The sequence below is a fragment of the Dendrobium catenatum genome, unplaced genomic scaffold (assembly GCF_001605985.2).
Source record: "Dendrobium catenatum unplaced genomic scaffold, ASM160598v2 fragScaff_scaffold_1574, whole genome shotgun sequence".
Taxonomy (NCBI): Eukaryota; Viridiplantae; Streptophyta; class Magnoliopsida; order Asparagales; family Orchidaceae; genus Dendrobium; species Dendrobium catenatum.
The window spans coordinates 1,476,182-1,490,402 of record NW_021320036.1 but is presented as its reverse complement, the minus strand read 5'-3'; the positions used below and the strand labels follow the sequence as shown (position 1 = coordinate 1,490,402).

The 14,221-nt window shown below is 35.9% G+C and overlaps 1 protein-coding gene across 3 annotated transcripts in view; it reads left to right on the top strand.

Annotated features, from left to right (window-relative positions):
- LOC110108183 (ubiquitin carboxyl-terminal hydrolase 12) overlaps positions 1-14,221 on the top strand; it is a 92,282-nt gene that overhangs the window by 48,237 nt on the left and 29,824 nt on the right. For all 3 annotated transcript variants that reach the window (XM_020838714.2, XM_028700694.1, XM_020838713.2), the window contains exon 16: positions 14,032-14,154. In XM_020838714.2, coding sequence (XP_020694373.1) covers positions 14,032-14,154 — 123 coding nt within the window. The remainder of the gene's footprint in view (positions 1-14,031; positions 14,155-14,221) is intronic.

Sequence of the window (14,221 nt, the reverse complement as noted above, 5' to 3'; positions counted from 1 at the left end):
GGATTATGCCAAATAGAATATGTTATGTTGAAAGAATAAATAGAAGCTGGTAAGTAGGATCGATTTTGAAGAGTCATTTCCCTAGCAATGTTAGTGAAGGAGGGAATAAAGGGCCTAGGCGGTTAAGCACCAACTTTCACAGAGATTCGACTTGAATAAGTTGGAGGACCATCACCAACCCTTGGATCATCCGAAGTCGGCAGGTAGGTAAGAATGGGGAAAAAAATGATGGGAGATGATGAAATCACCTAAAAAGCTGCTAATAGAGGAGAAGCGAAGAAAGAAAGTTTTGAGTAAAAAAAAACAAAGATGGAATGGAAACCATAACACAATATTGAACAAAAAGAAGCGATCTAGCATAATGTCAGACATGAGAAAAATAACAAAAATTCACAATTGGAGAGTGAATGGTGAAAGAAGATAGCGAGAGGGCCGTCCAAACCATTGAAGGAATTAAGAGAGCCCAAATCGTATGCATGTAGAATGGGTTGTTGATGCTGTGAGTTGGCGCAAGATAATTGTGAGGCACGTACCTTGAGCATAATATATGGAGTAGTGTGGAAGTTTGTGGCTCTTGTGGCTGCAAGTGAGAAGAGGTGCACCTTGCATATGGTTGTGGGGAACAATGGGCAAAGTGGAGGACAAAGCCTAATGGCGAACTAGGTTAGAGAATTTGAAACATATGTATAACTTGGTTTTTATGGTTGTTAGAGTGGCGGAAGGTTTATTGTTGTTGGAATGCTAGCGAAGGTGATGTAGGCAGAGCCGGCCTATTGGAGTTCCCCATGCCGATTTTAATTCCCGAAAGGTGGATTGTTGGTTTCCCTAATAGATTTCGGTTTCCCTGCTTATTAAATAATGTTTTGATGCTTTGTTCTTCCCCTTGATGCTTCAGTTTCCCTTTGGTGGTTGTCCCTTTGGTCCCTGTTTGCTGCAGTTTTCTAGGTGTTCCTATTGTTTGAATTTTTTTTTGGTTGCACCAGAAGGTAACAATTAGTTTTAGGCAGTTGAGATGTATTTTTGGTAAAAAATTTATGGTAGTGAATGATTGGATATTTTGTGGTAAAAAATTATGAGGAACTCCAAATCTAAAGTTTTGGATGTTAGTTAATTAATAATGGTGATTTTTGATTAATTGGACTTACTACTGTGCAGTTATTAATTTTGTTGTGTATTGGTCGCATTAGGTGGACGACAAAATGTGTTTTTGAGGGGGGAAGTATGATATAATGTTTGAAAAGGGTTTTTAGCTTTGGGAATATGGTGGGGATGTGGAAGAAAAAGTTTAAAGGGGGAGAGAAATGTATTTGGGTCGCAAACCTTATTTATAGTTGATTCACGCATCAATCTGAAAGTTGACATTACTACAATGCCGTCTAAACACAAGTTTGCAAGAGATTGAAATCTATTACTTCATAGGAATAATGTGGTATAAATAATACATAAAATGTTGTAGAAAAGGAGGAAATCTAGAAAAAAAAACCCACCCCGCAATAAAAATTTGTCCAAGGGCTACATTAGCCGTGCCTTTTAAGATTCTTCATATTTGAAAACTAATAATACCACTCTAATTTGAAGGAATCTTTTAAATTTTTAATTGCATCTCTTAAATTCTTAATTTGGACTATTGATATGGTCATACGATAAGTTTTAATATTTAAGATGCTCTCTCCGAACTTACATGTTGACCTCCATGCTATACCCAAAGGAACAAAAAAAAAAGAGACTTAAAATCATACCTCGTACCTGTCGAACCCACGAAATCACAGAGTTTCCGCCAAAATCCCACTATAATACCTCGCATGTCTTCAAAATTTTGTTGAAGTCCCTGAAATCTCGTTGAAACCACTGTATATGGCATCGCTCAAGTCGCTTCTCCTGTAAAACCCGCGATTCAGTCGCCTCGACGCTACTATACTTGGTCGATAAAAGTAAGTCGAGAACGAGCCTTTGGCTCTTCTTCTTCATTCGCTACTTTCTTCCACTGCCGAACCCTCCCTCGCAAACCGACCTCTTCTCGTTCTTCCTCCAATCTTCCAAACCCATGAAGCCACCCGACTTCTCATATGACCCCAGTGCCTGAAATCCTCTATCCTGTTGAACACCATACCTGAATCCACACCTCTGACCAGACCTCATCTCAACTTCCGACGCTAAAGCCTCTATCAACTCTCATCCCAACCTCTCTCTCTGCCCTAATCGCATACCTGAAATCCCACAGCAAGTCGTGTGTCCTCCTCAAGCTCCGAAGTCGACCAAACCCAAGTCACAAGCCCTTGCATCTAGCCGAACCCCAAGCCTTTCCCTGATCCTATCGGCCTTAGCTCCTGCATACGATCCATCTTGACATCTTCCTCCATCTAATCTCCACCCTAGTCGCCTCCAACCTGACAACCTCCTCTTCCATTCGACCTTCCCTCTTGACCGCGCCCTACCTCACGCCTCCCGTCGTTGCCTCCGACTTCTAAAGCCACTTGAACCTTTGTCTGAAGCCGACCCTTAACTACAATCCAAACCGAACCCCATCCCAACTGAGACCTTCTTTGCTCTACCCGATCTCCCCTCTAGCCAGCCCCCTTATGTATATTTATTTTATTTTGTTTTGTATTTTTTAATTAGTAATTATTATTAATGATGATGATTATTACTATATATATATAGATATATATATATATATATATTTGTATAAAAAGGTGGAGAGAAAAAAAAAGAAAAGAAAGCAAAAAAAAGGAGAAGAATATAAAAAAAAACAAAAAGGGAAAAGAAAATGGTGAAAAAAAAAGAAAATAAAAAAGAGAATTGTTTGTACATTCATCACCACCTCGTCAACATCGATACAAAGGTATAAATTTCTAACTTAAATCTCACACTTGATACTTGCATCGAGCCAAAAAACCTCTCTTTGCGCTCACGTAGCACGATAGGAGGGAAACCAGCACGACGTTTGTGACGAGGCGGGTAAGCCTCGGAGCGCTCACGTAGTGTAACAGGAGCAAAAATTAAGTACCTTAAACGCTCGTGTAGCGTAGCAGGGGAAAGAAAATTGTGCTATTTTAAGCAGGTATCTGAAGACCCTTAAGTGCTCATGTAGCGTAGTGGGGATTGAATAATTGTGGCCGAGGCGTCATCCGACACCTACGTGAAGCGCCCACATGGCGTGGAGGGGAAGGCTATGTCTGTTGGGTTTTCCCCTAAACGGGGGAGACGCCGTGAGGTTGCCGAAATTTGTACTGACAGGGGACCTTGTTTGAACATAATTTGAGCTCAAAAGGACAACATGGGACTTGAATGAGTGCAAGAGACATGAGCTTGGACTTGATGCAAACTTGATTGTAGAATAGGGAGCCTAAATAAATTCATACGGAAGAAGGCTGAAACAAAACTTTAAATGATTAATAAGAACTTGGACTAAAAGCTTAACATTTAAAAAAAATGATGAGATTTATGAATTGTAAGAATGATGAAAGTCAAAGAAATGAATGAAGAAAGATTCATGTATAATTTGATTACAAGCTTCAACATGGAATTTTTGGACAATAACAATTAACTTGTAATAATCATTTCAATCGGAATGAGGACATTGATGAATATGATCTTAAGCTCATCATACATATTGCAATCCATCTTTGAGAACAAAGAATTTGTGAGCGCATCAGGTTTAAAAGAAACAAAAAGTTGTAGGAGATATGATTTGAAAATTTGATCACATCAATTCCTAAAGGAGAATAGATTACACTCATATCATTCATGAAACAAATGCTGGGATATCCATACAATGTACAAGGGTTCAGTGGCAAGTAAATACATCAATTCTTTCAAGAGCAAAGGGCCAACGTGCAATAAATATGATGAGTCCACATGTATATGATGCATGCGATGCATTGTTTATAATCCAATGCAATGAACTGTAATGGATGTGGGCCCTTACAAGCAATGAAAGAAGACTGGAATTACACATAGTAGCATTACTAATAGCCAATGCTAGGAGGTACTGCAATGAATATAATTCGACTACAGTCGATATTAACTTGCAAGCAAATACAGTGGGTCACCACAAGCAATAAAGGGTGGTGTATGATGACCCCTTTGCATGCATAACACACATGCAGTATATTGTGTACATATAGACACGACAAATCTACAATACATATGAATTCCTATAAGCCACTGTAGGGTGACTCATGGAAATAAACTTCAATGCACATCGATGATGAACAATGAAACTAAGGCATCTTGGAGCATGTAGTCAAATCGACAATGAACATAATTCATTGACAACCTGTATCAACACGTGAATGCCAAGAAGCAATAGTTGTTTGTAACAACACTTTCCATAAAGTCAACTTGCAAGCATAGCTTGTCTACAATCAATGAGGGGGTTACAAAAGATATGACTCAATTGCAAGCCACGACATGAAACTTGTAAATCAATTTAGTTAACTTGCAACAATATCGAACATACCTGTTTCCTACAAATGCTAAAGATCAAAGTGCAATGAATGCATCAATTCACCTGTATACAATGCAACCTCTTGCAGACATATAATGCAGTATGTGGTGAGTGCTAGCACCTGCTGGTAACAACGAAAGATATGTTATACGAACAATGACATGCCCATGGGTGATAATCAAAAACAAGTGGTGAATGTTGCGGCACCCTTATGATCAATACTAATTAACATACAGATGAAAATGTAAATTTGCTTGCAACCAACATAAGAAATTCCCTGCAAATACATATAGTGTAATAGCAATAAATGCTAACACTTGCTGGTAATGATAGAGGATTTTCAATACACACAGTAAGCTTATGAGTGCTAATCAACAATAGGCAATGAATGTTATTGTACCCTCTACAGTCAAGAAGCATGCAATGGCTAACAAATGTGCTGGTTATCTACAAGCTAAAGCAGATGATGTAGCAAACACAAATACTTACAGGCCCTTGTAGGAGACTCATTATACACACAAAATGTTCTCTACGAATAAAGTGCCAAATGATTACATCAAATGTAAATGTCTATGGGCCACTGAAAGAAACCTGTTATACATTCAACATGCTGTCTGTGGGTAAACATGAAAGAACTGCGATAGACGCAAGTATCTACAAATGCATGATAGGAGATTTGTTAGTGCACAACAAACTACTTGCAGAAAGTTACAAGTAGCGCATGATAGTCTACCTTGACGAGACAGGCAAATAACTGTGGTGCTATGTAATACCACCGGATTCGCAACACTCATACAAGCAAATAGAAGGCATACATAAGCTTCCAAATAGAATATCACATTCAAATAATGGTGGCCTGCACGACCAAGCAACGTCAAATATGCCAAAATGCCCTTACATAGGGGTGTCAATTCGGGTCAACGGGTCGGGTTCGAGTCGAACCAGGAACTGACCCGGTACTGTTCCGGTCAACCCGAACCCGACCCGTTTTTAAAAACGGGTCAGGTTTCCGGACCCGAACTCGACTCGATTCGGGTCCGGGTCAACCCGACCCGACACGAATGACACGGAATTGACCCAAAATTGCTAGTTTTCGGGTCAATCTTCGTTTTTCGGGTCAAAATCGGGTAAAAAACGGGTCAAACTCGGATTTTCGGGTCAAATATGAGTTTTGGTGTCACTTTCGTGTCACTTTCGGGTCAATTTCGTGTTTCCGTGTCAACCCGAACCCGACCCGATTTTTTAAAATGGGTTGATTTCTTCAACCCGAACCCGTCCCGTTTCGGGTTTGGGTTGACCCGAACCCGGATTTTTTCGGGTCGGGTTCGGGTCGTGTTTCGTGTCGTGTCAAAAATTGACACCCCTACCCTTACATTTGCACTATAATATGCATACACATAAATACAAGTGAATGCACATGCAATCAAACACATTCATGGGCCTCGACGAGTGTGTTGCAGGTATACATGTGATGTCTAGGGATACTACGCGGGTTAGACAATAAACCCAAGTTCGAGCCCGATCATTCTATGTGGACAGATAGGAGTCGACACAACTCGGACCATTAAATAAATGTGGTTTGGCATTGATCATTCTATCATACATTTATTTATGACTGATGCAATCAAGAAATTAGGAAAACCCCTAATTTTTGCAAGCAAAAATAACACTTCCTAGAAAAATAAGAAAATACAGAAAATTCCACGAAAATAGACAAAATACAACTTTATAATATAAAAAGGACACTTACAAACTTAAATTTAAAAACGATGCTTACAAACTTAAAATAAAAATTCCTAAAGTTGCTTTCCTTCGTCGAGAAGAAAGATACAGGTGGGGTGGTCACTTGGGAGAGAAGAAAGAGGTAACAACCCAAGATACAGGTGGGGTGGTCACTGCTCAGTATATGCTCGGTACAGCTAGGTATTTGCTCGGTACTGCTAGGTACATGCTCGGTACAGCTAGGTATTTGCTCGGTATAGCTAGGGGGACATTTAGGCCATTTAAGGCAAACTCACACACACAATGCATACACAAAGACTCGAACCCAAGACCTCTTAGTTGGAAGCCTAAGCTTTCAACCAACAAGACAAGGTGAGCTGTGTAAATTTGCTCGGTACAGTTAGGTATTTGCTCGGTACTGCTAGGTACATGCTCGGTACCGCTCAGTATATGCTCGGTACAGCTAGGTATTTGCTCGGTACTGCTAGGTACATGCTCGGTACCGCTCAGTTCTGCTAGGTACATGCTCGGTACTGCTAGGTACATGCTCAGGTCGACCCCGCCAGGGGGCAATGCCCCCTTGGACCCCCGGCAGTCCGGCATATTGTTCTATTCATCATCTTTAGTAATAGTTGTTAGTGTTAGTCTACTTCTTCATGAGTGCATGTTTTAATTGGAAGACATTGGACTCTATAGGAGAGGAGGAAGGGGTGAGAAGATTCCCTTGAAGACCCATTTAGTGATGGGACATGATTGGATTATATATGTTCTTTCTTAATTGTACTTTGAGAGTTTTGATAGACTAATATTTTGTAGTTTTGTACTTTTATACATGATTTTATTGCATCTATTTTCTTACTTTCCCCTAATTTTAATTGTCATTTAGATGTTTTTATTGTATGATAGAATATTACTATTTTTTACTTGCTAAAACCCTTAAATTCTCATTTACGCAATTCTTCGTCGGTGAGGCTTACGCCTCACACCACCTCAAGGCTTACACCTCGCCTCACAGACGAAAAACGCCTCGAAGCTTATTTACTCAATTTTAAACCTTGCTCCTAATAGGTAAGGATACTATCCTATAGTTATGGGGTTTAGGTTATCTTGGTAATTTGTATTTCAGTTTTAAAACTTTTTTCTTTTATGTTCATATTAGATTTTTTCTTCCATGTCGTTATTCTTTTTCCATAAGTCATTCCAATTTATTTTGCTATTTTCTATTAATTTCAATTTTGCAAAATTAGTTCTGTGAGGGTCATCTATGCCATATTAAATAAAGAAATCATCCAATTAATTGAGTTAGTAAAAAAAATTATTAATGATGTACAAAACATAAAATGTATAAATTTCAAGTTAGAGCTTTGTATAATGATTACAACCTCAAAGTATGTTCTGAAATACTTTTAAAAAATATGATAACATTAAGTTGAAAAGTTGGAAGAAAAAATGTTTGATTATTTAAATAATTTTCGAGTGAGGAGGGCGGCGACAATGAACCATTTAAGTCTCAATTTCTCTTTTGATAGTTTTGATTTTCTTGTAATGCCTTTTTTGTCTTAAAAATGCACAAACTATATATATATATATATATATACATACATATGATGCAAAATTAGAGAAGATGATGCTTATGCTATAATAAAATGCTAGTGCATAAAAAAATTGGAGTCTTTAAGATTTTTGTTAACAACTTGTTTTCTTAAATTGAGACAAGCATGTATAAAATTATTTAATCAAGAGTAAACATCAATAAAGTATAACTTCAATTTTCATGTTTTAAAAATACATTCAATATTTTATGTGGAATATTTCTTTATGGATCATACTTTTGCATTGCATAATACTTTTACTTTCAAAGGAGTGGGTGGGTTTTAAGATATGCTTGGATTTTATATCATATTCACTACTTTGGATGACTAGCAAATTGAACTTATAACGACTAACTTACAATGCTAATATCCTAGATTTCTTAAGCACATGTTTCTTCCTTGTTTCTTCCAAAAATAATAAAAAATTAATTGTAATGGAAAAGCAAATGTTATCGCTTGTTTTGAAGATTTGTTTTTGATGAAGTAAGCGATCTCCATTTCCTGAAATTACAGTGTTTTTGTGGAAGAAAATCTTGATAAAGAAGTTATATGGTTGGGTTGACGCTATTGGTGGTGGTGATGCCTGGTTGATTTTTTTTTTTTTTTTAAATTTCCCTCTCTTTTTGGACAAAGGCTATGGGGTTTTGGGTTTTTTTAGCTTTGATGCTAAATAATGTTGAGGTTGCTAGGAGGCTTCAAGAGTTGTTGGAATAGTTGTGAAAAGTTTAGGATAAATGGAAGGTTGATGAATGTAGTGACTAGTTTTAAGATTTTGGGATATATTTTTAGTTGAAAAATTATGGTAGTAGCTTAATTGGTTTTCTTAAGTTGAAAATTATTAGTAACTCTAGATCTGAAGTTTACGAAGTTGGCTACCTAAGAACAATGATTTTAGGTTAATTGGATGTATGATTATAAAGTTATAAATTTTCTGTGGATTGGTCTAAATAGGTGAGCAATAGGAGTTTTGTTTTTGTGAGGGAAATATGGCATGAATTTTGAAGAAGAGGGGTTTTATGTCTTGGAAAATGGTGGGGATATGAGAAAATAGTTGATGAAAGGGAGAGGGATATATTAAGATTAACAAACCTTTACTTGTGGTTGAATTACAAATCAATTTGAAAGCTGGCAGCTCACCATCACCTTGTAGACAAAACTTTGCAAGAGATGCAAGTTTATTTTTCATTGAAACAATGGGGTATAAATAATATATTTAGGGGCTGTTTGGCTGCAAGTTGTTAGAATTTAGGTGTATTTTTAATATAATGTACACAAAATAGATTGTATTTGAAATGCAGGTGATTTTTTGAGTGTGTGGTTGAACTAATAACATTGTGAATTTAATATCAATAGAAAAGCTAACTTAGAATGAAGCCTTGCAAGTTGCAACCTTAAGCGTCATGGGCATTGCAGCTCTGGATGGAGAGGTTCACAGCTGTTGCGGCTGGAGTGTCCAATGAGGAACCACTAGTGATTATGTTGAAGCTCCTTAGGACAATGTAATTGTCAGCTTCAAAGGTTGGAGCGTCTTGGGTGTCACAGGATGGGTGTTACAAGCTTGAGAGTCATCAGCACCACAAATGGAAAGGTTTGCGGCATTGCATCTGTAATTCGCTCAAATTGAACGATTTCTAAATTCTTTAGAAAATGTAGTACTAGTTGCATTCCAAACTGCATGGAAAAATACTTTGTATTTACTTTGGTTCAAACCAAACAACTTAAAATATAAAATGCATGCATTTTATATACAGCAGAAACAAGCCCTAAGTGCTGTAGAAAATGAGTGAAACACAAGGAAATAGACCAATTTTTTTTTTTTGGTGAGGAAATAGGCCAATATATCCTCTATAAAAATATATCCTGGGGATTTATTGGCCAGTTGCTCAAGATCTTTTCTTATTTGGAAACTAGCAATACCACTCTAATTTGAAGTATTCAATTAAACATATCATTGCTTTTCTTGAATATTTAATTTTTGGTGATTGATATTACTTCTAAATATTTTTTAATATTTAAATATTCCCTCAAAACTCACATGGTTGGCATTTCAAATTCTAAAGAAAAAAATATATTATGATTAATTGTCATGAAATCGGGTTTTAATAATTGATCTAGTGATGAACCTCCTTGCTTGTCCGGCATTAAAATTATCTCATGAAAAATAACTCTGGAGTCCTCTCTCATCGTGTAGATATCATGGGGCCTTGCTGGAGAAGGGGTGTTTTTTTTTTCTAATTGGAATATGAAAGTAAAAATCTTGTAATGAATTTAATCAAGATACAACAACAACAACAATATCAAGCCTTTATCCCACTACGTGGGGTCGGCTACATGAATCCTTTTTCTCCATTGTGTCCTATTAATGGTCAAATTCTCGTTTAAATCTAATAAAGAAAGGTCATTCCTAATAGTTTCTAACCAGGTCTTTTTAGGTCTGCCTCTACCTTTCTTAATATAAGTCAAATCTAATACCTCTACTCTCCTAACCGGGTCATTGGAAGGCCGCCATTTTATGTGACCAAACCATCTAAGGCGACTCTCTCTAATCTTATCTTCTACTGGAGCTACTCCAACCTTTTCACGTATATGCTCATTTCGTATCCTATCTTTAAGGGTAAAGCCACTCATCCACCTGAGCATCCTCATCTTTGCCACACTTAACTTAATATTATGCTTCTCTTTTAATGTCCAACATTCAGTACCATAAAGCATTGCAGGCCTCACTACCATCTTATAGAATTTTTCCTTAAGTTTGAAGGGGTACTTTTCTATCACACAACAAGCCTGATGCATTCCTCCACTTCAACCATCCAACTTGAATTCTGCTGATAATATCCCTATCTATTTTACCATCACTCTGAACAATAGATCCAAGATATCTAAAACGTGCTCTTATTTATGGCTTGATCGCTCAAAGTCACAATCCCTTCACTAGGTCTATTCTACTAAAATTACACTCCATATTTTCCGTTTTAGATCTACTCAAGCGAAAACCTTTAGTCTAATGTTGACCTCCATAATTCAAGTTTACTTTCAACTCCCTCTCTAGTCTTATCAACAAGAAGAATATCATCAGCAAAAAGCATACACCAAGGTACATCCTCTTGCAAATGTTTAGTGAGAACATCCATGACTAAAGCAAAACGATATGGGCTTAAGGCTGATCCTTGATGTAACCCAACCGAAATAGGGAAATACTTGGTCAAACCACCTTGTGTTTGAACACAAGTAATCGCTCCTGCATACATATCTTTAATTTTAATGATTTGAATATAAGCATTATTAACTCCTTTCTTTTCATGAAGTCTCCATAGTACTTCTCTTGCAACTATCATATGCTTTTTCTAAATCAATAAATATCATATGTAGATCATCCTTATTTTCTCTATATTTCTCCATCAAACCTCTTAATAAATGTGTCTTCCATAGTCGACCTACACGGCATGAATCCAAATTTATTTTGAGAAACAATAGTATCATGCTGCAACTTATGCTCCAAAACTCGCTCCCATAGTTTTAAAGTATGACACATTAACTTAATTCCTTTATAATTCGCACAATCTTATGCATCATCTTTATTCTTAAAAATATGAATTAACACACTCATTCTCCACTCATCTGGCATCTTTTTAGTCTTCAAAATAGTATTAAAAAGTTTAGTAAGCCAAGAAATACCTTTATCCCCTAAGCATTTCCACACCTCTATTGGAATATCATCAGGTCCAACAACTTTTCCACCCTTCAGTTTTTTTAAAGCCTCTCTAACTTCGATTTTACTAATATGCCTATAAAAACAGAAATATTTATTTTCATTTAGGATGCTAAGGTCACTATAGTCAATCTTATTTTCACAAATTTCATTAAAAAATTTAGCAAAATATCTCATCCACCTTTGTTGAATATTATCTTCGAAGAAAAGTATTTTTTGATCTTCATCCTTAATACACTTCACTTGAATTAAATCCTTACTACTCCTATCTCTTTGTTTGACTAATTTATACATATATCATTCTCCCTCCTTAGTATCTAATTTTTTATATAAATCACTAAAAGTTAAGTTCTTTACATCATATATTGCTTTCTTAGATTCCTTATGAGCCTCTTTATATCTTTCCTAATTATCAGAATTTTTAAAATTATACCAATTTTTATAACAAATCTTCTTATTCTTAATCTTTTATTGCACATTTGGATTCCACCACCAACTATTTTTACTATTAGGAGCTTTTCCCTGATACTCCAAGCACATCTTTTGTAATATTCTTAATATCACTAGCCACTTTATCCCACATAATATTAGCATCCTCATGCACAGATAAAATCTTAAGATCTAAAATCTTACTCTCAAAAATATTTTTGTTAATATTCTTTAAATGCCCCATCTAATCCTAGAATATCGTTTTACTTTATTTTTTATTATCTGCCCCCTTTATCTTAAAGTCAAAAACTAATAATCGATGTTGGGTACATAAATTTTCACTTGGAATAACTTTACAATCTTTGGAATCTAACCGATCTAATTTTCTTATAAGAAAATAGTCAATCTGGGTTGTACTATATCCATTTTTATAAGTGATGAGATGCTCATTCCTTTTCTTAAATAAGGTATTAGCAATTGAGAAATCATAAGCTAAACAAAAATCTAAAATGGTATTGTCACCTTCATTTGTTGTTCCAAAATTATAGCCACCATGAATACTTTTAAAATCATCTACATCTCTATCAACATGTCCATTTAAATCTCCTCCAATAAAAACTTTCTTCTAGAGGTATCTTTTATAATAATTCTTATAAGTCATTCCAAAAATTTAATTTAGAACTCATATCCAAACCTACTTGAGGAGCATAAGCACTTATAATATTAACAATATTATCATCAACAACAATATTTAAAGCTATAATTTTATCTCAAATCCTATTAAATTTTATAACATTATCCTTCAAACTCTTATCTATAATAACACCTACACCATTTCTAGTACGACTCCTACCCGAATACCAAAGTTTAAATCCTAAACTATCAATTTTCTTAGCCTTCTCTCCAACCTATTTAGTTTCCTGAATGCACAAAATATTTATCTTCCTATGAATCATAATATCTATTAATTCCATTAATTTTCAGTAAGGGAACCTATATTCCAAGTTCCTATCCTAATTTTAATTTCATGGACTAGCTTCTTTGCCCACATCCGTCCTTGATGTGGGAACCTTTGACTATTTAACATTGCACCCGGGCGCCGGTGCAGCGGCCCTTGCACATTTGTCACTGTATTCAGGCCATACAATGCGTCGCTTCCAGGGGATGCCCTAACATTAACACAATTTCTTAAAGGATTCATGTCATTATTATTCGACAAGTTTTACGCTGGTTGTCGACTACCTAACGCAACTCTCTACTTTTCTCATCTAGAACTTGGGTGAATGGCAAGACGATGAAATTGATAAATTGTTCCTGTTCCATCGTGGTGAAATTGATATTCTTAATGATATTTTATTCTTGATTTCTTTGAAAGGAAAGACGATTACCTCTAGTATACATGGTAAAACAGGGGGCAAATTATCATTTTTTAATGCTTTCGCTCAATGTTCTTGTAATGCTTGGTGCTTACATTTACATTTTACTTTTGTAATTGATGTCCTTTATTGCTTTGTTCTTTTATTTCTGGGTCCACTAACAAAATCTTTTTAGGAGATTTGAACCCAGTTGGAAAGTGCAGTTATGGCTCAGTCATTCAGGTGGTTGAAATATGTGTTCTATGTTAAAAGAAGAACAAAAAAAAATAAAGGAAGGAAATGATTCTCATATCGTTTGGGTTTTAGTGTTTCACCGGATACCCTTTCTATAATAATGCTTAGGCTTCATTTAGCACTGCATTTGAACGGCATAGTGCAATAACTGCTAAATTATAATTTTGATTTAAGTGGAAAACTCTCAAGGGAGAATTTATCTTATGCATATGCCCCTCCATGACTTCTCATCCATAGAAAATGTACTTGTAGAACTGTTTGTCAATTTTTGCAAGAATAGTGGTGACTTTATTTGTTGAACACAACACAAAATGTAACCCGGTGAAACCTTAGTGCTTAAATTTGGACCTTTGATTTTCTCTTTTAATAATTATTCTATTACTCTAGCTAGTGTTGCCTGGATTTACCATTCAGTTGTGGTATAGCTCTTAATTATGTCTATAATTTTGGCTATTTTGCATAGCTTTTGCGCTTACCATTGGTTGTATTTCAATTATTTATATTTTTTATAACATGCAGGAGGAGGTAGCCAAAGAATTGGGAATTCCAGTACAATTCCAGCGTTTTTGGCTATGGGCCAAGAGGCAAAACCATACATACCGCCCCAATAGACCTTTAACCTTGATAGAAGAAGCACAATCTGTAAGTATTTGTTAGATGAGTTTTAGCAAAAGAGCATTTATTTATTTTTTGGGCGCAGAACAAACTT